The sequence below is a fragment of the Crotalus tigris genome, unplaced genomic scaffold, assembly GCF_016545835.1.
Source record: "Crotalus tigris isolate CLP2741 ecotype Arizona unplaced genomic scaffold, ASM1654583v1 scf7180000018420.1175843, whole genome shotgun sequence".
Classification (NCBI taxonomy): domain Eukaryota; kingdom Metazoa; phylum Chordata; class Lepidosauria; order Squamata; family Viperidae; genus Crotalus; species Crotalus tigris.
The window spans coordinates 84,626-109,331 of record NW_024096994.1 but is presented as its reverse complement, the minus strand read 5'-3'; the positions used below and the strand labels follow the sequence as shown (position 1 = coordinate 109,331).

The window sequence follows — 24,706 nt, the reverse complement described above, 5'->3', positions numbered from 1 at the left end:
AGTATTAGTAGACATTTAGATAAGGTAAGCCTAATGTGTAAAAAAATGGTTCTACCTTGGCATTTCATGGTTAATCATGTACCAGAGGGAAGGATCTAATACCATTTCCCAGTATAAATTAATGCAAATATCATCAATCTATTTTTATCTCCACAATTTTCTCAAATCTACAGTTGTTTATTTTCCTCATAAATCCATACCCTTTAAAACATTTTGCCAAAGATTCCCTTTTGCTCATTAAGTGGAATTAAAGAAGATCTACTTTTCCATCCTCTAAATATACATTAAGATACACTAACCTGAACTCTACTCATAATCATTGTTTACATAGATTTGACTATATAAACTACTTTTTACTTCTTAATCTTATTTTTTTTATCTTTTAAGAGTTATACAAAATTTTTGATGAGGAAAAAATAACAACCTGTTCTGATTTTTACCTTTATTGCTACCGGTAGTATTGATCATGTTATCTTTCTTTTTGATTTTGTATGCTATTTTCAATTAAAGATCAGTTCTGCCAACCTGTGAATAGCAGCAGCACAAACACTGGAAAAAGAGGCATAAATATCAGTGCCATAGACCCGATATTTAACATCCTGACATCCCAAGGGACACTTAGCAATAAATTCTGGGTTGATGATCTTTGCAGCTTTGATGGCACACTCAATCTGTGGAACAGCTGTGAAGATAGAAGCTGAATGTTATGCTTAGTATAATCTGCCACAAAAGCTTTGCAGAAAACAAAGAAATGCTAGGAGTTGGCTCTATTATTTGTGAGCTTTTATGCCGATTTTTAATACTCAAATATTCAGCATTGACTCCTTAATCCTTAAAAATGAAAATTAATAAAACTCTCAATCGCAGGGTGTCTCCTACGAGTTTTCTCTTTTGCATCCCAGTGCCAAATTGTTTAATATTCAGTGGAATAAGGTAATAGTCACATTCATATTGCTGATTTCACATCAAAAGAATAATATTTGAACAAGAGTCATTAGTAAACAGCCCAACCAAAGAATTCCTAAGTCTGCCTTCACCCACACAGACAGGCAAGACACCAGAATATAAACTGACAGCAAACAGCACTCCTTATTAGCCCTGATGATCCTACCTAGTTAGGGTAATGAAATGTTTGCAAGAAAACAAGCAAGCTCAGATAGCACCAAGGAGCCCTCTGATTTTTTATATGCAGAGCATATGTTTTATCATTGCATTACGACTGCATCATTATATGCCCAAGATGGTAAGTTCTATCTCCATCATTCCAAATAGGAATGTTGAGTAACTGCCTGTAAACTATTTAGAGACATTTGACATATAAATTAGCCTATGTAATTTATGGTCTTTTTAATGTTGATATTTATAAAGATAAGAAAAGTTTAGGTGATTTTTACCCTCTCCTCTTTCAGATGTGTTGATAGTTTAGGAGTTGGCAGAAATAACATTCCATTTCCTACATTTGGCTTTATTTCCAGCCTAGCATTGCTTCTTAATTAAACCATCAGTTTTTGCATATATTTATCAACTTCATTGCACAAGAACAGGCCACTTTCATTTCTTCCATCTTCCTTCTCTTAGCACCTGTTTTTCTTTCTTCTTTCATTTTATTCATTAATTTATGCTCTTTGTCATGTACAACTCTCACATACAAACTGAAATTTTCTATATGCCATAATTGTTAATAGATGGACCCTTGAATATTCACTGTATCAGTGATGGCTTTATTCTACCAAGGATAAGTAAAATAAAGAAATAGTAAAGTGGGTTGTAAGCCTTTGTGGTTCCAATAAATTTTCCAGCAAGCAATTGGGGAAGTCGGATTTGTTTAACAACCACTGTGATTCAGTTGCTTAACAACTGCAATAAAAGTGGTTGTAAAATTGGGTTCAGTCACATGATGACTAGCTTAACAAATGAATTGCTTAGTGACCAGGACTCTGGTCCCAATTATAATCATAGCCTGAGGATTACCTGCAGAGAATAGTGCTGTTGTAAATTAAATTTGGTTAGATTTGGCCAGCCCCATCTTGCTGTGTGTCTTTGGTTTGCTCACAATTATTACATCTTTCCTGAACCTGAAATAATATTGTTTATTCTGAAGGGAACAACAAGAAGCATCTGGCACACCAAAAGAATTTCAGAATAAATGATGCATTAGAAACAAATGTAGCATGCAACCGTCTGGGGTGCGAAACATTTTAAGTGGGAATAGTTTAGCCGAGAATTATGATTATTTTTAAGGGAAGATATTGGAGGCTACATCATTTGTACAGAATTCTTGGAGCCAGTTTTCCAATAACTTTCTCAAAATATATGAAGGAGAGTTTAAATTGAAATTATAGGAATCAACCATTTACATCAAGTTTTGTCTACTTACATTGTTTAGATTTCCTGTTCCTCTTTGTAGTTTCTTTAGTAGCATATATACAAGTCAGCAGCAAAACTATGATACAATAGACAAGCGTAAAGAAAATGTACAACAATACTCTCTCCCATGAAATTAAAAAATATCTAAGTGAAATAATAAGATTTTCTATTAATGTTATCATTGTCTCAGTTTTTTTATGTTTGATTTTCACATTTTCTGGTCTTACTACTTTAATTACAAATTTTCAAAGATTTTTTTATTTATCTGCACGTACTGAGCACATTGATTTAATCTTATCTAAAACTGTGGGGTAATAAATAAAGCAGAGATTAAAAAAAATAGGATGCATTTGAGCACTTACCAAAGACCAGTGCAATTGCAGTTATTCTCTTCATGCTGAGAGAAACTGGGCCTTAGAATTCTAATAGAGTTCACTGTAAAATAGAAATCCAGTATTTTTATAATTTTATTTGTTTGTTTGTTTTAGTTTTGAGCTTACCCAATTGCATAGCAAATCAGGGGGTCTTACGGATTAAAAAAAATATTGAGGAGAAAAAGACAGCTGATTAGAAAACAAACCCCTAAAGCAGGGGTCTTCAAACTTGGCTTTTATGACTTGTGGACTTCAACTCCCAGAATTCCTCAGCCAGCCCTGGCTGAGGAATTCTGGGAGTTGAAGTCCACAAGTCATAAAAGGGCCAACTTTGAAGACCCCTGCCTTAAAGCCAAGCAGCCATTGCCTATCCTAGTTCAGAACCTAGAAGAACAATGAGATCTTAGGAAGTTTACCAAAAGTCAAAGGGTAGAAACATTTCAAATCATTCCACAGACAGGAACCATGACCTAGGTCCTGTAAGATGACACTTTAATGGATGGCACCCAGAACTACTAACACTATCTCATATTTAATCCCAGCCTGAACTTTGACTGAAACACATCTAGATAATCTGCTTCTGCCAGGGGCCTCAGGAATTGTAGCCCAAGTTTTATCCCATCTTTCCTGAAAACAAACAAAGCCAATGTATATTATGTTCTCAAACCAGTATACATAATGTTCTTTCCTTCCATTTGCCTCAACAGCTGATTGATCTGAGGAGTTACTTAGTGGCTTTTCAGGGTTAAGAGTAGGCTCTTTCAGGTCCTGTCCACTACCTTCATAATTATACTTTATAAAAACTGTTTGCCTCTTAATTCCTATGACTTCCTGACTCAACTAATGTCATTTAAATAAACTGGACCTCATTTCCACATCATTTTTAGCCAGGCTTGTTCATATGTACTTGCTTATCACAGTGCAAGGAGATTTTGGAAATACCATGTCACTCTTTGGCCCCAATAATCCAACAAAATAGACTAGTTTTATGCAAGTATTTAAGTTTACTTTTTGCTAATCTATGTATTACAATCTTTGGATCAGAGTACTTTTCAATGGAACCAACTGTACTTACCCAGTCCTGTGTAGGATACTGAAGTAAAAAGCAAGAGAAAAACAAGGAACAAGCATATATTTAATGGTCAAAGTCAGACAACGATATAGAAACTTTTTGCTGAACAGTGTAAAGGAAGTTCATATTTTCCAAAAAAAAAGGAGGTTAAGAGACCAAAAAGAAAAGAAGACAATTGGGGGAAAAGATTATAAAAAGATAGGTAGGAGAAAAATATAGAGATAGAAGAGGGAAGGGGGAGAGAAATTATTAAAAACCAGGGCAAGGAAGAAGAAACAGATCTGAGTGTAAAATAAAGTCAGCTGGATATCTTATAGACTGGGAAAAATGGTCTGGAATGTTAATCAGCTGACTGGTCTCTACCTAGATCCCATGCCTGCTTTGAACAAAACGTCTCTCCACCTCTTCATTTTTGCTCTATCCTTCACTTACCTTCCACTTTGTTTTTGAAAACATGATATTTCTTTAAGATATCAGGGACCAGTTAAGCATGCCAGAAGATAGGATTTGGAAAAGATAGCATCTAAGTTAGCAGAGTAAGTTACAACTGATGGGCTGTGTACAACACACGAAAGTCAAACAAATCAGATTATATTAAGGCTACTGTATATGACCCAATGAAATCACAAGATGGTGGCCAAGAGTGTTTTCAGCGTCTCTTTGCCACCATCTAGTGGTTCGTCTGATTTTTGCAGGCTAGATTATGACTGGGTGACATGCAAGCATAACCTATAGGGATGCCATGATGGGATGAAGAGAGATGCTGATGTCTTCACAGTGTTGATGCTTTATTAATTAAGTCTGCTTGAATAACTCGAGGCTAAATTATATGCTGAACAACTAAGAGAACTAGTTATGCTTAGCCTAATGAAAAGAAGACATGGGGGAGACCTGTTAGTAGACTCCTGCCTTGGACATGGGTTAGGACTAGAAGACCTCCAAGGTCCCTCCCAGCCCTATGATTCTATAAATTTGCATATAGATTGTTGATATAGATTCTGGTGGATTCATTTGATTGGTGGATGAACATAGGTTTTATTGGGACCTCAATATTGTTTACTGTTTATTATTTTAAGTAGCGTATTTATTGTATTGTGTTTTTATTTTGTTTGCCAACAAGAGTTCACTCTGACAGATGGGTAGTAACGAAATTTGTTTAAGAGATAAGTAAAGAAATGAAGAAATAAAAGATCTCAAGTCTATCTTACATATTTTGGTCTAGATTTTATCTTCAAATTGTAACTAAATGCATTTTATTCATTAATATTGTGTCTAAATAATTTTAAAAGTTATACGGATATAAATAATGTTAATTAGAATGAATAGAATAGAGCTGGAATAGACCTTGGAAGTCTTCTAGTCCAGCCCCCTGCTCAAGCAGGAGAACCTATACCATCTCAGACAAGTGACTGTCCAGTCTCTGCTTAAAAACCTCCAGTGATGGAGCACCCACAATTTCTGAGGGTAAGCTGTTCCACTGGTTAATTGTCCTCATTGTTAGGAAGTTTCTCCTTAATTTCAGGTTGCTTCTCTCTTTGCTCAGTTTCCGACCATTGTTTCTTGTCCTGCCCTCTGGTGCTTTGGAGAATAATTTGACCCCCCTCTTCTTTGTGGCAGCCCCTCAAATACTGGAATGACGCTCTCATGTCACCCCTGTTTCTTCTTTTCTTTAGACTAGCCAAACCCAAGTCCTGCAGCCGTTCTTCTTATGTTTTAATCTCCAGGCTCGGATCATCTTGGTTGCTCTTCTCTGAACTTTTTCCAAGGTCTCAACATCTTTTTTTGTGATATGGTGACCAAAACTGGTTACAGTACTTCAGGTGTGGTCTCACTAGGATTTTATTAGCATGCATCTTTCTGCTTTATGCATGATTATGTCTGCCAGTTCTTTTGAGATGTCAACATATTATAACTATAATATATGTTTGGAGCCGGTCATGAACTCTTTTTTGAAAGAGGGCGGTACTGCGGTTGGAATTAAACAGCTGTGGAAGAAAGAATGCCAGCTAGGATTCTATTTTCTATTTTGTTTTCTCTTATATGATAAATAAACTGTTACGTTCTTACATGGTATTCATGTCTCACATTCCAAGTAAAATAGATACTTCTAGAAATTCAAAGATCACAGCACCTCTGTGCAGATTAGTTTAACTATTTCAGTAATTCCTAAATTTTAGAATGACCTTCCCCAAACAGATACCCTTAAAGGGAACTTAAATTCTCAACTTACCAAGCAGCTTGACCAATGAGATACTGAGAGTTGTAGTTTTAGTCCTAAAAATAACTGGAAGGCGTAAATGAAGGCAGATGTAGATTGTGCGAGACCATAGAGATTCAAATAATCAGATACCCCTAAATCCTCTCATGTGAAATTCCCTTAGAACCTAGAACGACTGTCATTTTAAATAGTAGTTATTTACCTTCCAGCATGGTATACATATACACAGTCTTTCTTTTTCTTTCCTAAAATAAGATTGGGAAGTGTCTTTTGAAGAGCATTTGAAGAAAATAACTCTTTTCACTAAAAAACCCCATCCATTTAAAGCATAGCATTATTTGCAGACTGACTTTTGTTATTCTCTTTGATGGAGCTGCAGAATTAAAGAGCTTCTATCAATAAATTGCTTAATCATAGTCCTCATGAACATTTTAGAAATGCCGGTTTTCAGTGCTTGATTCCGCTTGTGGATTATACAGGCAAACAGAAATTCTTCATGATGTGCCATTATGGGATTAACCTGGCCAATCTAAATGGTTTCATACCACTAATCTTCTGTAGAAATCAGCTCGCATACAGCTTCTTTTTATTTCAACCGTCTCAACAGGTTGCTGACATATTTACTGAAGTAAGAGCATAGCAAACATTAACGGGTTTATGATGTTTTAAAAATAAATTGAGGAGTGATTAATTATTACACTATACTATTATATACAGGATTTCACTGATGAACTAAAGATAAAGTGGCCTACTTTTGACCAGATGATCTGCCTATGAAACAAAAGCAACCATCCATAGATCATACCTGACAGAGGTATGATCTATGTATGTTGCACATGGGTGATACAGAAGTGGACCTGGGAATTCCAAGCTATCAGGCCTGTCTTAAATCCTGTCATCCTTTTAATAAATATCGGCACTTTATATACATAGAATAAAGGAGGAATTTCCTCAAATCCTTGTGGACCTTCACTTGTATGTTGCATTCAAGAAGACCGCAATGGTGCGGACAACACTACATAGAAAATACAGCATTTGAATTGTTCCACTTTATCCCTACTGTTCCACTGAAATGTGTATGCTAGAAGTGCCTGCTATTTGAAAGATCATAACTCTCGCCTCCCCTCCCCAGTTAATTCAATCTTAATTTAAATACCTATATTGCTGTTAGTAATAAGGTGACCAACCATCATCCTTTAGAGAGGACAGTCCTCCTTTTGTGAGTTCTGTCCTTCCTCGAAAAGTGTCCTCCTACATTTCCTCCTTTTCGATATTTGAAGACTAATCTGCAGGACTTTTTTTTTCTTATAGAACGTTCAGAATGGTGTTCCAACATCTTTTTTTGATGTTTTTTTTTCAACTTTTGCATGAGCTGAGCTATTCCCCCTATTGGCTTTTGAAAGCCAATAGGAATTGCTGCTAAGTGCACCAAAACACCCAGCCGGCAAACTTTGCACATGTAAGTTGTCTGCAGCGAAAACGAATTGGCAGGAACTTTGCACCCCTCCCTGCTACCCAACTACACCATCTCCTAGTTAGTCCCGAAGATACCTGGAGGAAACTGGAGCAGCGGCACCACGGTAACTTTCTCTTGATCTTCAGCCCTGCTAGGGCAATAATGGTTGCGGGCGCAAGAGGCAGGGGCTGCTGCGGGCAGGGGTATGAGGGGCGGTAGTGGCTAGCTGCCCCTGTGCTGTGGGAGCCATGGGGCCTGCTCTACACGGGGCTGTGCAGGGTGGGCGGTGGTGCTAGCGGGGTGGCTGCAGGCGGGTGTGTCGATGGCGGGCTGTCCCCTGAGGCCGGAGCCGGTGCAGCTGGTGCTTTGGGAGCCGCAGGGCCCGCTCTACATGGTAGAGCAGCAGTGCTGGCGGGGCGGCTGTGGGCGAGGGCGCGGCATGTAAGCATAATTACAATATAAAATGTTATTGTTACAAATGTTTTTTATTATGCATTTATCATATTATAGTGTATTCTGTATTATTGTTGCAATGAATAAAATGTTTCTTTTATTTACGATATTTTTTCTTCAATTTATTTGTGTCCTCCTTTTCATTGTAAAAAAGTTGGTCACCTTACTGTTAGAGGCCTCTCTAAAAATTTTTTTTATCCAGGCAATGAAGATTCAATGGAGTCCTCTCTCTCTCTCTCTCTCTCTCTCTCTCTCTCTCTCTCTCTCTCTCTCTCTCCCTCCCTCCCTCCCTCTCTTAATTTGATAAAACAGAACAAAGAAATGCATTGCTTTGATTTACCGCCATTTTACTTTGGCAAGATCTCAAGGATGTCTAGCAAAGTTTAGAAACAAAGCAGACTAAAACAATAAAACAGGGAGCAAATGATGGGGAAAGAGACATGTGTTTATAAACATTTTTTAAACACTGAAATGATAAGGGGGCAATCCAATTCCACCAAGCTTCCAGGATTACCTTATTCAGAAGGATTCTTTTCTCTCCATCCTATGTGACCTTCTAGGATGGGTCCTCAGTACCTCACCCCAATGGGAAGTTAGATCGGGACCCAAAGATAGCCCCTTTCCCTGGTTGCCCCAACCCTATGGAAGACCTTGCTGAAATGATACACACAGTCCTACACTTCTTGCATTTCTGAAGACAGTAAAAAGCATACTTTTCAAAAGTCATTTATTTCCAAGTATTTTTCATTGGATGTCTTTTAGCAATATTCCATGAGTTATGCACGCCATTTAGTTTTAGGTTGCGGGACTGATGATGTATTGTATACCACCCTGAATCTTACGAGAAAGCAGTATAAAAGTAGAATGAATAAATTCTAAGGGCATGTGTTCCACAGCCTAGAACAATGTAGCAGAAAGTTATTTCCCATAAGCCAGAAAAGAAACTTCTGATTGAAGGGGCATAATCAAAAGGGCTTCTCTGCAGATTTAGCCAGCCAGATGATTTTGTAATAAAAAAAGGTGAGCCATCTCAGGCCTTAAGAATGTTAGGCCTAAATACCAATGCATAATTGTTATGTCCTGGACCTGCTGAATGACTCAGCAGGCTCAGGAAGCTGCAGAAGGCCCCGGCAGACCATGTGGTTGCTCAGGACCAGACAGGCTGTCTCCAGCCTTGTGAGCATGTGCAAGGTGGGAGACTAGTCTTGCATTGATAGGCTGATGCTGTCCCTGCAAAGGGAGTATAAAAGGGCCAGCACCATTTTGTTTGCTGTTCTGTTCTGTTTGTGATCTCAATAAACAAGTTGTTGTTTTGTTACTCCTGCCTTGCTTCGATGTCTCTGATTCTAAAACAGAACAATAATAATATGGGCAATATATTATTCTTGTTCTTTGTACTGGCTAGCAGCTTAAGTTCCCTGTTTTTTAATCCATTGCACCATCCATACATTTTTCAAAGATAGGTTTGGATAAATGTTACCAAATCTGACTGGCCCCAAGAAAGGGTGCAAATGTAATAAGTTAGGTGTAATTGTGCAAAGGGAATCCTGATGCCTGATGCTATCTGTGAGTCCAGTGGCACTCAGATTCAGAAAGTATTCCCAGACTGCAAGCCTCTTATTTCAGAAAGAGCACAACCCCATAGTTTACTCTTAAGTCTAATTTCTTATTTACCAGCCTGGTAAATATTAAGTTCTGCTTGTTCTCCTTCGTATAGTTCATTATAAACTAGTGGCTGGTAAGGAACACTAGATCTGGAAATTATTTGATGTTATCTTCCATTCCCAAACTCTGATGGTCTTCCCCAGCAGACCCATGTAGCTATTGAACAGTATAGAAAACCTGATGCAGTCCTGTTGCTAGGGTATGATAGGTCAATGGCATAGATTCAGTTTAGGGCTATCAGATTTGACCTGCAAAATCCAGATGATCACTACATGACAGGAAAGATTTTTCCCAAACTATCTTTGTTTTGGTTAAGTTGTTTGCAACCCAGGTCTATTGACCTTCTTCAGAAGGGCATGGTATTATATGAAAAATAGAACAGAATGAAATGCATTTTCTATAATTCATGGTCAATATGTATTTCTGCCTACCAAGGCTAATCTGTTGTATCATAGAGTAGCCTAGTACCATAGTTAAAGCTAAGAGAGATGAATTTCCTTATCTTCTGTAGGTTTCTATGATACAGGTCAGATCAGCATTTGTATTCAGGATTAAATCCTGGATGATAGATGTTTTACCAACAGTTGATCTACCATTAAAGAAAAGGACTTACAGTTGGATGTGGCAAAATTTTTGCCACCTTGCCATCCTTCATTCATCACTGAATAGTGGGAAATCACTATGCAGCAGGGAACAAAATGCTCTTCTATTCAGCTATGTGTAGAGCTGTAGAGCAGTACTGCCACTGGAGATTCTCAGATGACAACAGCCCTCTTCTCAACACCCGTCAATGTGTAGCTTTCCATTCTATCTTCCACTGCTGAATTTCTACCAGACGAAACACTGAATGTTCAGATTTCAGATTTCCACTTGAAACTGATGGATTTCAGTTTCCACCTGAAATCACCATTATTTCTATATAGGGCCAAAATGTTATTAGCTCTTAATCTGGCTGCTAAATATTGGATCCCATCAATTACTTCACTAAACAGAATCAAGTGAATTAAGTTTGAATTCTGATTAAAATCTTTATTTGTTCATCTTTATTTTCAGAGTCATAAAATATTTTTTCCTTGTCTTTATGTTTCCCACATAGTAAAAGTCTCAGGACATGACAACAGATAGTTTGTATACCAAGATGAAACATGGTTTATCTGTAGAGGCATCTTGTTATCCTTTGCATGACCTGATTCACTTCTCCACTTCCTACATCATGATAAATATAGTCCATCCAAATTAGGTAAGCGATGGTTACGTAAGTCTTCAGTTTGTCTCTGAGCCACAACTGGAAACCTATTTTAACCTGTGGTTTCCAATTCTGGGTTCATAGCAAACAACACCTTTTAGAAACTGTTCTTTGTGATTCAGATTGAGTGGCAAGCTATATTTATCATGAACCATGAAATAAGGAATGAATGCAGAATACTCTAGGAATGACCAGCATGAGTGGCTTTAAAAATCAGGCTGTTGATTGGCCACGATAATAAAGTTAGTGATTAAGATACAACTGCACCCAACTGATCAGTAGCAAATTAAGTCAGGTCCTGCCCCTCTAGGCCAATTGCATCTTATGTTTACCATTAATATTCAGTATAGATCTGCATAATAAGAAGTAAAATTCGCTTATTTCAGTGTTTTTTTAATGTCTGAGTAGATAAATAAGTATAAAGGAAAAGGTCTTGCTAAGAGATCTTTGTTGAAGCAATCGTTCCCCACCTGATCTCTTTGGATTCTGTTTTGGTGAATCTCCTTTAAATACTGCTTATAGTTCCTGCCACAACTTAACAGCAGTGGAGAAAATTTATACATTCTTTGAGGAGCTTTTAAAGAGCTGCTGATCAATTCCTAGAGGATTGTCATCATGAAGCTTTACCCTGTGGAAAATTTGTGTTTCCAGTTTCTTTGTGTTTTTATGATTGTGGGAGAGATGAAGCTTCTCTTCAGCTTCTCAAAGTCTGCTAAATTTCCTACCCAAAATGTAGTAAAACAATATGTAGTTTATTATCTTTTGCTCACCTCATTTCACATATAATGGTGGTAAGGGTAAATAGTAAAGGGTAAGAGATGATGGAAGTATTACACTTGATGGAATTAAATGTAAAACTCAAATCATTTCACATAGGCTGGCAAGTATTTAAAATGTGAAATCCTTGGACTTTAAAATTTAAAGAATTAATGATCTGTTTTATACATCTCTTCTTTGCTATTTTGAAGGCTTTTGTTTCTTTTGTTTCATCAACTCTTTTACAAAAGAGTGCATGGACAGAAAATTTTATCTTCCTTTCCTGTCTCAGTGATACCTCTGGATTGGATTTTTGGAACTGAGGCCAAGGAACGTCAGGCTAAGTAGGTGATGTTGATGTGTCCATAAACCAAAATAGGCCTCCCAAGCTTATTTAGGGCTATTCTAGCATACTTTTCTATTCTTAAAAATATTTAAAAGTAAGGGGGCATTAGCTATCCAGATAAGGGCTTGATTAAAAAGCCTCATTTATAATTTTTACATTTAAAAACTGTGCTTGCTATTTTTAAGAATTTAAGTGAGTTTACAATGAGAAAATGCACATATTCAGAGTGGGGTTTTTTACATTAAAATTAATGCTTGGCCAGCATTTGTTGTTGTGTTTTAATTACCACGAATGTAGACTAGAATTATAGAGGAAAAGAGAAGAGCAGAATTTATTATGTGCTTTACAAAATAGTTGTAGATAGATAGTTTCCCAGTTAGAGCTTTAAATCCAATTTCTAAAACTAAAATTGGTCTGGTGATATCAATAGTGACCTCTGTACATGGGATATTCATAAACTGGTTGGTGGATAACAAGGGCAATTATTGGTTTGTCAACTTCATCATTTTTAGATCAGCAAACCTCTATGTTGCCTCATCATTGAGGGTAATGTAGTAATATCTGCATCATGACAGCCATAAAAATATTTCTATACTATCATTCATAACATAAACTAATGCTTGCGTTATGAATGATTGTATCTAGTCACTTGTTTCTGTCAGGCTCTGTTTGATTTTCTTCAATTTTATATACATCTGTTGTTCTTAACATCATTATTAATCCTTCTAATAAGCTGTCTGATTTTACTTCATCAACTGTTGAGTGATTTGACTTGAAGCCCAAGTTATGCTCAGTGATTTTATCCAGCTTCATAATTCAGAGACATCATTTTGTTGTTGTTGTTCAGCTTTCAAAACAATAGATTCCAACTGGGATAATGAAGCCATGGCAATATATATCTTTGTTCTCTATGTGAAGTTTCTGCATGTTATTATTTTGATGAGAGTTGTCATAGTCTTTCTCCTAAGTAGCAAAGTTTCTTAATTTCATAACCATCTCTGTGAAATTTTGAGCCAAGGGGGATGAAGTCTGTTATATTTTCAGTTTCTTCTCCACCTTAAGTTGGCATTGCCTGCTGATATAACCTTAACTGTTTTGTTTAAAAAAGATGTCAGGCAATAGATATTTCTTCTTTCTCTTAAAACAGGATTGCTTAAATCTTCTCCTGCCATCTATCCAAGATATCATTAGCTTAACTGAGTGTCCTGATATTTCAGAAACTTTAATATCTATTTAATATCTATTTCTTCTAGTCTAGAATTTCTCTTCATATATTCTTCATAAAAGTAAATAAGGTGAAAATATTCAACTTTTTCCCACTTGTGAACCATCTAGTTATATTCTAGGAAGCAACAGATGATTTCTGGTTATCTTAGAAATTCTTCAATAGGCAGGTGAGATGGCCTGACATACCATGTTCTTAAGGACTACCCACAATTAGTTGTGGCCTCTACAATTATAATTAATAGAGCAAAAATAACACATTTAAGTGCCTTACCTAAAAGCATAAATATATCAAAGTAAGTGAGATTGAATTTTACCTTGCAAATCCTGAATAATACTCTGAGCTACTTATTTGGAAGTACAGCATATATTATTTAGACATATTCCCTGCAATTTTCACATGGATGAGACCAAATTAAATTTCTCAAGTCTATGGGCAAATACTTCCAAGAGGCGACAAACTAAATTTTAATTCTTAAAATTTATAATATAAGGAGAGTTTCACAACCCAGGGACTATTGCACATGTCAACTTTCCCCTGAAGGCATATATTAGTCTGGGAGCAAGGAATGCACGTGAAAATTTCTGGTCCTCTAAAAAATCATCCTGAGGCTGATTTCATGAATTGTTCTTACATGTCCACACAAAGCTTGACATCTTTTTCTCTTTTTGAGAGAGAGAAGAACTTTCCTCAGTATCACAAATTGACATTCTGTTTGTCTTCAAATCTAAATGAAAGAAGATTATCAGTTCAACTATTTGGTGCTAAATTCCAACTGATAATATATTACCTTCCCAGATGATTAATGAACAAAGACGATGAGGGCATTGCTGAGACTTGTTTTATATGCAGAGTTAGATAAGAGTCCAGTTCTAGAGTAACTTGCATTTAGGACCTGCCTTGGGCTTTATGATCCTCCAGAACAGCAAATGGATGAGCAACAGGATGCACCAATGGTCAGAAAAATTTCTTGCTTGTCAGAAAGGTTCTGTCATTTCCAAATGAAAAGGGGTTTGGGGTAGCCCCAGTTTGCATGCTTCCAGACATAATAGAAAAAGCAGAGCAAAGAAATCTCTAGCACAATTTCCAATTTCCTGACAGTTTATTTATTTATTTATTTATATTTGCTTGTCCTTTCTGACCAAAGCATGACCAACTAGGTAAGGTAAAAAAAACCAGGCTGACGGTGAGAGGACATAGGACAGCTCCTGAAAGATTGCAAGGCTCTTTAAAATTCTGAGTGGCCTAGTGATGGAGTTGTCATGGGACCTATCATCAGAACTATTTCCAGAACTATTGTCCTTTCTGACCAAAGCATGACCAACTAGGTAAGGTAAAAAAAAACAGGCTGATGGTGAGGGGACATAAGACAACTCCTGAAAGGTTGCAAGGCTCTTTAAAATTCTGAGTGGCCTAATGATGGACTTGTCACGGGACCTATCATCAGAACTATTTCCATCCCCTAAAATATGAGCTATAATCTAATGGGCCCTAATTGATATGTCAAATAATTCTGGCTATCCAGTTATTTAGCATTCTGGTCTGTGGTCAGCCACAGAGAACTCTGGAGCTAGAAGGGAATACAGTAATGTATCCTTGACAAGAGGTAATGACAAGATCCCCTAGCACCAGTTCTTGATGCCATGCACTGAGAAAAAAAAAAAAACAAGTTCAGGGAATGTGATTCCCCTGTAGTTAAGCCATCAATAATCTGGATCAGGTCCATAGCTGCCATGGTATATCATTTGCCACGGACAACCATTTGTCTGAAATGGTACAGGCTTTCCTGCTTGAGTAGGGCGTTGGACTAGAAGACTTCCAAGGTCTTTTCCAACTCTGTTATTCTGTAGTCATGATATTTCAAGCCATCTCTGATTTTGGGCCCAGAGAAAGCAGTCCCTCAAGACCATCCATCTAAGTAACTTCATAATCCAACCTTTGGATTATGGGCAGGGAAGCCACTATGCAGCAGGGAACAAAATGGTGTCACATCCAGCTATGTGTAGAGCAGTACTTCAAAAAGCCACTGGAAATTCCTGGATGACAACAGCAACACCCTCAGCCCCAGCCCATAATCATGGCTGGTTCCACTCCCAAAACCTAGAGCAGTGATGGCGAACCTTTTAGAGACCGAGTGCCCAAAAACTGGCCCCGCCTCCACTCCAACCCCTGCCCCACCCCGATCCCCCACCCTGCCTGCCTGCAGGGCCACTCACCGCCTCCAGAGCCTGCTACAGATTGCCCAGCAGTGCTATGGCGGTCACACCCTCTGCCGGTGTCCTGCAGCATCAACTGTGCATGATGGGGTGTGAAGACAGAGTCTTGTCTATGCTGCCTGGCTGCCATATCCTTGCCTGCTCTGCTCTGCGTGGGCCTCGCTCAGGGGCAACTCTCCTTCCCAGGGGCTGCTGGAGAGGAGAGGGTCGTGGGGGGAGGCAAGGTTGGGCAACGGCATGTGTGCCCACAGAGAGGGCTCTGAGTGCTGCCTCTGGCACCCGTGCCATAGGTTCACCACCACTGACCTAGAGGGCACATTTTTGAAAGGGGAACTGCTCTGTCCATGCCCAAACAATTTGGTAATACATACTAGGGTAGTCCTCTGGTCCAAGATTAAATCATAGATAAGATGAGATGTATTACAAGCTGACTTTGCATTAGTATGGAAAGATGGAGACCAGGGCCACCTAAACTCTGAAGACCAGGCCTCAGGCTGAGCACAAGGGATTGAATTGCAACACTGGTATTAAATACAAACATAATACACACAACATGGGTGATAAGTGAATTCATTAAATCAAATAAATTCAGTATAGCACTTATACGTTTCTAGTTTACAAGATGACACAAAAGACACATTTTTGCAAAAAGGACAATCAATTCATCTTTGGTAGTCTTCAAGTCTGAAAAAGGATCCTTTAGGAACTGGGAGGAATCAAAGCTAGGGAATGTACCAAGGCAAAGCTGTTGGATATAACCTTTGTTTGTTGATAGCATCTCTCCACTTTAAAGACACCATTTGCTAAGTGACACTCATCCAGATGTTTGTGGCATACTGGCTGAAATATGACTTGCCAGATAGCCAAGTTAAAAAACCCCAGCTCAGCAGCTTCCACAAAAGTTCACCTCCTACATGCTTTGGCTCTTTTCAAATGGAAACCATGGTCCCAAAAGAGAAGAGGGCACACTACAGTTATAAGGATTGCAGGCCCTGTCGAGATACTGTCAAAAATATTGTTTGTATATATACATAACCATAGTAACTCATTAAACTAACTGATGCTTGGATGCAAATCAGCCAGAACAGTGGAATGCATGGGCTTGCTTTTGCCAATGTGCAAAAAAAAACACACAAAAAAACAAAACACAATGCTCTGACAACAGTTCCCACAAATCCTTCATTCTTTTCCAATGGAATCTGTGTGGGATACAAGCCGCATTGTGGGTTGTATCCAATATACACAACACCTTGTAAATATGTTATGCATTTGATGTTTTACCAAAGGGTAAAGCAAGAATTACCAGTGAAAATAATGCAGCGCATTAAAGATGTGAACACAGCCTAAAAACATATTTTAATACACTTTAAAGACTTTAAATAAAACCAGCATCTCATCCTCCTCTATTCCTCTGCTCATTCTATTTTTTTTAGGGTTAGTGGTACTTTTATGGTGATGAGAGCTGAACTTTCTCTTGGAAGATAAAGAAGAGAAACAAGTCTGTTCAAAGGTGCTTTTCAAAAGGCAACTGGACTTTCTTGGTTTGTTCCTTGAAAACGTCTCACTTCTCAACCAAGAAACTTCTTCAGTTCATACCATCATTTCTATAGAATCATACCTATGAACATCTTGTATCTTATCAGTACCTATGATTCACAAATCTTCATTTAATTAAAATAATGTCCAGGTAGTTGGAGAGCTTTAGAGCTGAAATGCTCATTGCTGGCTCTCTGCCACTGATTGGTCTTAGGAAATAAAGGTAATGAGATGGTGATGGCTAGCACAGGACTCTGGAGTTCCAAATTTCTGAGAAGGAAGGAAGGAGCAGGGATGGGGAATAGAAGGATTTATATTCTTTACACTCATCTGGTCATTGGCACTCTGAAGGTGGGTCATTGAGGCCACTTGGGAATTGGATCACCTGAATCCAAGTGCAAATGAATGTGGAACCTTGTACTATTCTTCTATTCCTCACCATTCAGTCAAAACTGAAGAAGATTCTTGGATAAGAAATGTTTTCAAGGAAAAAACCCAAGAAAGACCAGTTGCCTTTTGAAAACATCCTTGGGAAAACCATGACCTGGATCAGTGTTTCCCAAACTTGACAATTTTAAGGCATGTGGACTTCAACTCCCAGAATACCACAGCAAGCATTGCTGGCTGTGGAATTCTGGGAGATGAAGTCCTCATGCCTTAAAATTGTCAAGTTTGGGAAGCACTGACCTGGATGATTAAGAATCTCAACAGACAAGAACTATTAGAGCAGTGATGGCAAACCTTTTAGAGACTGAGTGCCCAAAAAACGTCCCCACCTCCACCCTGGCCCCCTCTCCGCCCCATCCCGCCCACTCTGCCCCCACCTGCCCTGCCCCGCTCCACCCCTGCCCACCCGCAGGGCCACTCATCGCCTCCATGGCGAGCCGCAGATCGCCCAGGGGACCCAGCAGTGCCATGGTGGCCACACCCTCTGCCCTCACCCTGCAGCATCACTGCACACGTCAGGGCATGAGAGTGGATTCTTGTCCCTTCTGCCCAGCTGCCATGTCCTCGGCTGTGCTGCTACGCACAGGCTGTGCCCGGGAGTGACTCTCCTCTGGAGGGGATGTTGGGGAGGAGGTGGCCATGGGGGGAGCTGGGCTGAGATGATGGCACGCATGCCCATAGAGAGGGCACTGAGTGCCACCTCTGGCACGCGTGCCATAAGTTCACCACCACTATATTAGAGCATTTGGAAATAATTGTCTCCTTCCTTTTTGGTTCCTCAACTTTATCCAATTTCCCTGGTGTGTTGCAGTGAAGTATTATGCTGGCATGCAGTTGGTAGGAGACAAAAAAAAAGTGAGCTGGAAGTGAAAGCACAACTTATATTTATAGCTAATTTTGCGTGAAGTTTGATTAAAAATAGGTTCAGGGCAAGGATCTTGGGAGCTGAGGATTGAGAAGACAAAAACCATAAGACTTTTTCTGTAGCAGATGTCCATTAGTGACCAGAAGAAATGGGAAATGACCATTTCTGTGAGATTCTCTCATGTGTGACAACACCCAAAGGAAGATCTCCTCACTCAGCTGTCTTGAATGAAGTTACAAAGCTTTTAGCCAACTTATTGCTGTGATGAAACAAAAACCTTTTATCTGGAATATGGAGTGATGACAGAAGGCTGATTAAATTCTGGCTGGGAGAATTGGATGAATTCTGTTACTTAGCAGGATATCAGGATTATGGTACTGATTAAAATTACAAGTGGGGAAAAGACCTATGGTTAACCATCAGTATCTTATTTTTATTTATAGTACTTATGGCTTTCAAGAAATATGCCATAAGCAGCAATGAAACCCTTGGAAACGATCATGCAGATGCCATGATGTGTCTACATTTTCAAAGATTAAAATCTTGTAGGCAATGACTTTCCCTATGGAAACAAAAGTTGGACTTTGAAGAAATAAGATAGAAAAAATATTGATGCTTTTAAAGTTTAGTGATGAAGGAGATTCCTGGGAATACCATGGAAAGCCAAGAAAACAAACAAATCATAAAACAAATCAATCCAGGCTTCTCACTTGAGGCACTAATGACCTGGCTGAAATGTTTATAGTTTGGACACATTATGCAAACACCCAGTTCCCCTGAGAAGTCTAGGATGCTGGGAAAGATGGAAGGAAAGAGAAGAGGAAGACCAGCAGCAAGATAGATGGACCGAATTAATGAAATAATGGATATAAGTATTGAAAGGCTTGAAGACCCAAGTGGGAGAAATATTACCCTAGAGAAGGAGATCTATCTATGTGGTTGTTAACCATCCGCACTGACTTGATGGCAACATAATCAATTTTTTAAAATTCCCTTTGGCTTTTATTAGTACACTAAAGATACATAACAAGGATTTTTCTCTGGTTGATATTGGGAACTCACCAAAGACAAAGTTTAGGCTGCTTTAGTAACAGTGGAAATATTTTTTGCAAAGGCAGGTGCTTTCTTATAGAGAAATTAAACATTTTAGCATTTCTATTGATTAGTACCTCTTTCTTTTCTTGTTTTATGATAACTCAGCTCGTAGTTACTTGCCTAAAACCTTGGGAAGAACTTTTCTTAAAAATGAAAATGTGGTTCAATCAGCCAATGAATAGACAGAACTAAGACAGGTTTTAAGGATTACTTGGGTGACTGTAGGGCAGGGCTTTTCAACCAGTGGTACGGGTACCACCTGTGGTACATTGGCACCTGGCAGGTGGTACGCGATCATCCTAGAAAAGTGGTAGCGGGGGAGGGGAATGAGCTGAACCAATGGCAGCACCGCACAAGCCTGAACGAAAGATGGCTGGAGCTGCAGGGCTGTCAGGGTTCAGCGGAAGCACCAGGATCAGCACCAGGCTCCAGCTGGAGCTTGGCGCTGATCCTGATGCTTCTGCTGAGCCCAGAAGAAGCGCTGATCAGCTGGAATGTTGCAGCATCTCCAGGGTCTTGTGCTTTACATTCAGATGCTTGGCAACTGATTCATATTTATGATGGTCACAGTGTCCCAGGGTCATGTGAAGTGATCAAAACATGCTGCAACCACCCAGCAGATGAAGGAAATAAAAACCAAACCCCCCCCCACCCCACCCCCGCTGCCAATCCTCAACAGAAATGCTCACAACAATGAAAACCTCGGACAAGAGGAAGAGCGCCGCCGGGTGGGCAGGCAGTTGTCTTGCTCGGCTGTGGCTTGGGGGGCACTTTTTTCAGTGCCATTGTAACTTCGAACAGTCACTAAGCGAACTGTTGTAAGTCGAGGACTACCTGTAACTTTATTACTTTTTTCCTTTTTTTTGATCATCAAGTTTTTGACACTTTGCTAGGTGACTGGTGGTACTTAAGACTAAATCCACAGGAAATCGTAGCAATTCTTAATGGCAGTTGTTTAGGGATACTAATGCTGCCATATATTTTGATATCCGTATAATATCCTATATTGCATTCCTCAGTTTTGGGGTGGCATAAAATTATGGACAGGAATTTTTGTATCCACCAGACCTGATATCAAATCCTTCATGGCTTGATACCAATATCTCAGCAAACATATATTGTCCTACAGCAGTTTGGCACTTTCCAGATGTGTCAGATCACTTTTTTTTTTACTCAAACAGAAATCTGTTTCATAGAAAACAGGTTTTCAATGCCATCAGGCATGTCCTGAAGCACAAATCCATTTCTTTGAATCCAAAATTCCATACAGATAGACTTCACTTTATGTCTGCCTCATTTAGCAACCATTCACAGTTACGACAGAGATAAAAAAGTAACTTTACAACCAATCCTTGCATTCACAACAAAGCAAAGAAAAGCGGAAGTAAGATCATAAGCGCAGTCATGGTTTCACTTAGTGACTAGTTTGCTTAACAACCAAATTGCTGGTCCCAATTGTGGTCACTAAATGAGGATAACCTGTACCCTGTTCAACATTGCTATTCAAAAAAGCCCACCCTATATCTTAGGCACACTTCTGTTTACAAGTTCTACCCACATTAGGGTTAATCATTTATCTTATGTGCATTTTCTCTTTCCCCCTCTCTCACACAAAGTAGACATCCCAAAGTCTATTTAGTGTTCTACTCTTTCTCTTGCATTTCCTCATTCCTCCAGGTCTCTTAACTCTTCCCATCATCTTTCTCATGTGCCCAGCTTCCCTGGTCATTCCCAAAGCAGCTTACTTTCTACTCTTATTTACCTGGATCTCCATTAGTCAATGGTCCTGCTTCTTCCTAACATCTCTTTTGCTGAGATCAAACATGGGATTCCTTCCTTCCTTCTCAGAAACGTGGAAGTCCACTGAGTACTATGCTAATTATCATACTCTCATTACCAGCAATGAATATTTCAGCTCTGAATCTTCTCCACTATCTTAGCTACGTTAGTTTAATTAAATGAAAATTTGTCAGTTACCAATAAGATATAAGGTAAAGCATTTGTAGGTGTACCTCAGGCATCATATTTTCTATTAGAATGTCTGCATAGAGAATGTGAAATAGAGAAAGTGAAATATACATTTTATCATGGAATATATTTCATCCTCAAACAAAGGCTAAGCTTTTATGATTTTATGCTAATGTGGAATTAATTTAATAAAATAATTTATTCTAATAAATTGATTTTATGTGATGTTTTAATAAACAAACAGATGTGAGTTTTGAACATGTATAAAATACACTTCTGAGTAACAAGTTTCGATTCATAAAAATTAAATTGAAAAATTTAAAGTTAGGATAAATAGGAATGTAATTGACATGAGTCCATCTTTGATGTATACTGTAAACTGAGTAGTTTGAAATAACTTTCAGAAAGGTCTGTGTTTTTATTTTTGGGGCAAGGGGGAGTGACTTTGAGCCAGATTTTGAAACTGCCTGAATTAGTCCTAAGGAAGGGGTCAAGCACGTCATCAGTCATGAGTCCCTTCACATCCAAAGAGATCTAAGTCCAGCCCACCTTGAATTCCTTATCTGCCGCCAAATTGCTTAGCCTGTTAGTAGTTCAGATTCTTGTAGAGAGTTTTAAGCTTGCAAAAAATCTTTATGCCCATTTGAACTGCCTGGGTCTCCTGGTTTCCCTGGCACTTGACAGTAAGGTTCTTTAGAGGTGGTTTGCCATTGCCTCCTTCTTAGGGCTGAGAGAGAGTAACTGGCCTAAGGTTATCCCTCTGACTTTTGCCTAAGGCAGGAATAGAACTCAGACTCTCCTGGTTTCCAGTCTGGTATCTTCACTGCTACACCAAATTGGCTCTCTTTCAGAAAATTACTTAACCCTAATAAGATTGCTTTGAACCTCCTACAAAGGAAACAGAATCCTTTTCATCATGTAATAGTGATGAACTTTCAACTCACAGCATGATAAAAATAAAATGTAAACATAAATTAGGAAGGCAAAGAGAGGATGAAAACAAAACTGAAGAACTTTAAAACAATACCAGGATAAATATTGGCTAAATGTTTATTGAAACTATGGGCTGAATTTAAACCCAGGTGACATGGTCCTCTGCTTTAGATCAACCCAAATCCTCATTATTCAGTGAAGGCTGTTTTTTTTAGTGTTATCACCACTGTGCAATCTCGCCTAATATTGTCATTTTGATAGCAGTAAGAGAAAGATGCAGTTCCTTTTTATTCCAGCATTCTTGAGTTTCCCAAACAATTTGTCAAATTAAAATGAGAAACGAATCTGTTCAAAGTTTAGTAACAGATCAGATTCAGAAATATGATATAGGGTAAAGAGATGAAGTCATTTTTTTGCAACTTGAGTAATCAGACTTCAGTATCTTTTGTTTCACCTAATTGGGATGTAATTGTAAAAGCTGAGATAAACTCTGGGTTGCCTTAACAAGGAAGGCAGGAACTCACCTTGCCTTCCATAGACAAACATATGTATCATACACATTAATTATCATTGCTGAATCTTCAGGGGAAAACCTTGTGACTTTAGCTTCAGTTTGCCATGTTAATAAATGGTGATATTTCTGATCTACCATTTGGGGAAGGAAGGAAGGAAGGAAGGAAGGAAGACCACCCTAAAGATATTTTCCCAATTTCTTCTCCAAATCTGAAATGTGTTCATTGTAGCTCAAAGGATGCAGCTAATAGCAGCTAACCATCTTCAGGCAGATTATTTCTTTTTTTGAAATTTTACTTGGAGCACTCTGCACATGTTGCTACTAGCCTGACACAAACCACATTTTAGAAATTTATTAGGAATCTAATCTCTCGGGGAGAAGGGGAGCTGCTGTGACAGGCTGGATAATGCTAGTGCTCTTCAAAATGTTAAAGACCCTGTAGCCTTCAGCACAAAAGTTTTTGGTGGGGGAAGGAAGGGAGAAAGGAAAAGAAAGAGAGATGGTAGCAATTCATATATACAGACTGGTTTCTCAGGAGGGTTTTCCTATAGAAAATAAATAAGGATCATGCATCAGCTGTCACAATAGTTGTCCAGTTTTGAAATAACACATTTGCTTATTGGAGAAAATGCAAGGAGGAACTGAGAAATCCATATCTAAGAAAATACACAGATGCTTACTACTCTTGAGGGCATCAGGTAATATTTATCAAAACTTTGGGAGAGCATTGATCTGTGTTTGCAAACTTTGGATACATCAATTAGGCAAAGACTTGGTAGAACATTTTCTTTCCTTTGAGCATCTCCCCTTTGACATAACCTCCACCACTAAATCATCCCAAATATACATTTCTCTTTCCCTCCATTCCCCCTCCCACTACCCTTTCCTCCAAACTGATCTCAAATGGCATTAGAAAGAAACAATTAATATTACCTTGATGGAAGTGTGGAATTGTTTAAATTCTTTTTTCTTCAACCAGAGTGCCTGGTTACTTTTCTTGAGTTTTTCTGCACCATAATCTTCAGGCAGGCTTAGTCTAATGAGTCAGATACAAGCAAGAGACACAGTTCTGTTTTGCACCTTTTCTATTTTACCTCAGATGTTCCCAGCAAAGTCCCAGCAGCAAGAAAGGCACATTATAGTCTCTCTCTCATGAGAGGCAAAGGCTCATTACAAGTGATGTTGTTGCTGACTTCGGTGCTGCTCTTTTGAGTTTCTTCTCCCTCCCACTTTTTCCCCCTAGTGGGATTTTTTTAAAATATATATACATATATATATTGTGAGATCATACTGTTTTGTCAGAAGGATTTCATTGTGAGCAATGTCACAACAAACTTGATATTGGTTTGAATAATGGATTTTTGTTTTGTTTTGTTTTTAAAAAAGGGAAAGGACATTTATTTTAATGCTAGCAAAACTTTCATTTAGGAATGTCATTGAGAGAAATGAACTAAACAGGCTCTGACATTTGTGCTTTAATCTTTCACACGCTGCCACTTTGGTGTTTTTACTCTGAGAAGCTGGAGGAACTTTGTCTTTTCTTTGTCATTCATTTGTGCCAAATTGGTCTGATGACTTTTACATTAATTTTATTCTATCGGACAAGAAAACTTTTGTTACTCACATTATTGCAATATGTTGCACAGCAGTGGTCAACAACTGGAAATAACTGCCCTTAGTTGTTTTTATTTATTTATATTGAGTGAAATGCTCTCAAGAGTCTCTTTAGACAATAATTAATTTTTTGGTATATACATGTATTTATTTTTATGCATTTATTTTAAAATACTTAAAGTGTGTAGATGCTTATATTGTAACAACAATCCTGGGCAACACACAAAACAGTAAAAACAATACTCCAAAACTCTAAAATAAAAATCAATAAAAAATCCTGGTCATATTTTATTGGTTATTTTATTGGGAGGAACTGTTAATTATTTCTGATCTTCAGTCA

The 24,706-nt window shown here is 38.3% G+C and overlaps 1 protein-coding gene across 4 annotated transcripts in view; it reads right to left on the bottom strand.

Moving 5' to 3' along the window:
• The window catches only part of VIT (vitrin), a 52,473-nt gene extending 28,305 nt beyond the window's left edge, over positions 1-24,168 (bottom strand). For 2 of the 4 annotated variants that reach the window (XM_039352300.1, XM_039352304.1), the window contains exons 1-4: positions 23,686-24,167; positions 2,730-2,802; positions 2,378-2,443; positions 526-682 (exon numbers count right to left, since the gene is read on the bottom strand). In XM_039352300.1, coding sequence (XP_039208234.1) covers positions 526-682; positions 2,378-2,443; positions 2,730-2,763 — 257 coding nt within the window. In that variant the 5' untranslated portion in view covers positions 2,764-2,802; positions 23,686-24,167. Of the gene's footprint in view, positions 1-525; positions 683-2,377; positions 2,444-2,729; positions 2,803-3,816; positions 3,835-23,685 lie in introns of all 4 variants that reach the window. The other 2 variants (XM_039352301.1, XM_039352302.1) reach the window with 2 other exon arrangements.
• Between the last annotated feature and the right edge of the window lie 538 nt (positions 24,169-24,706).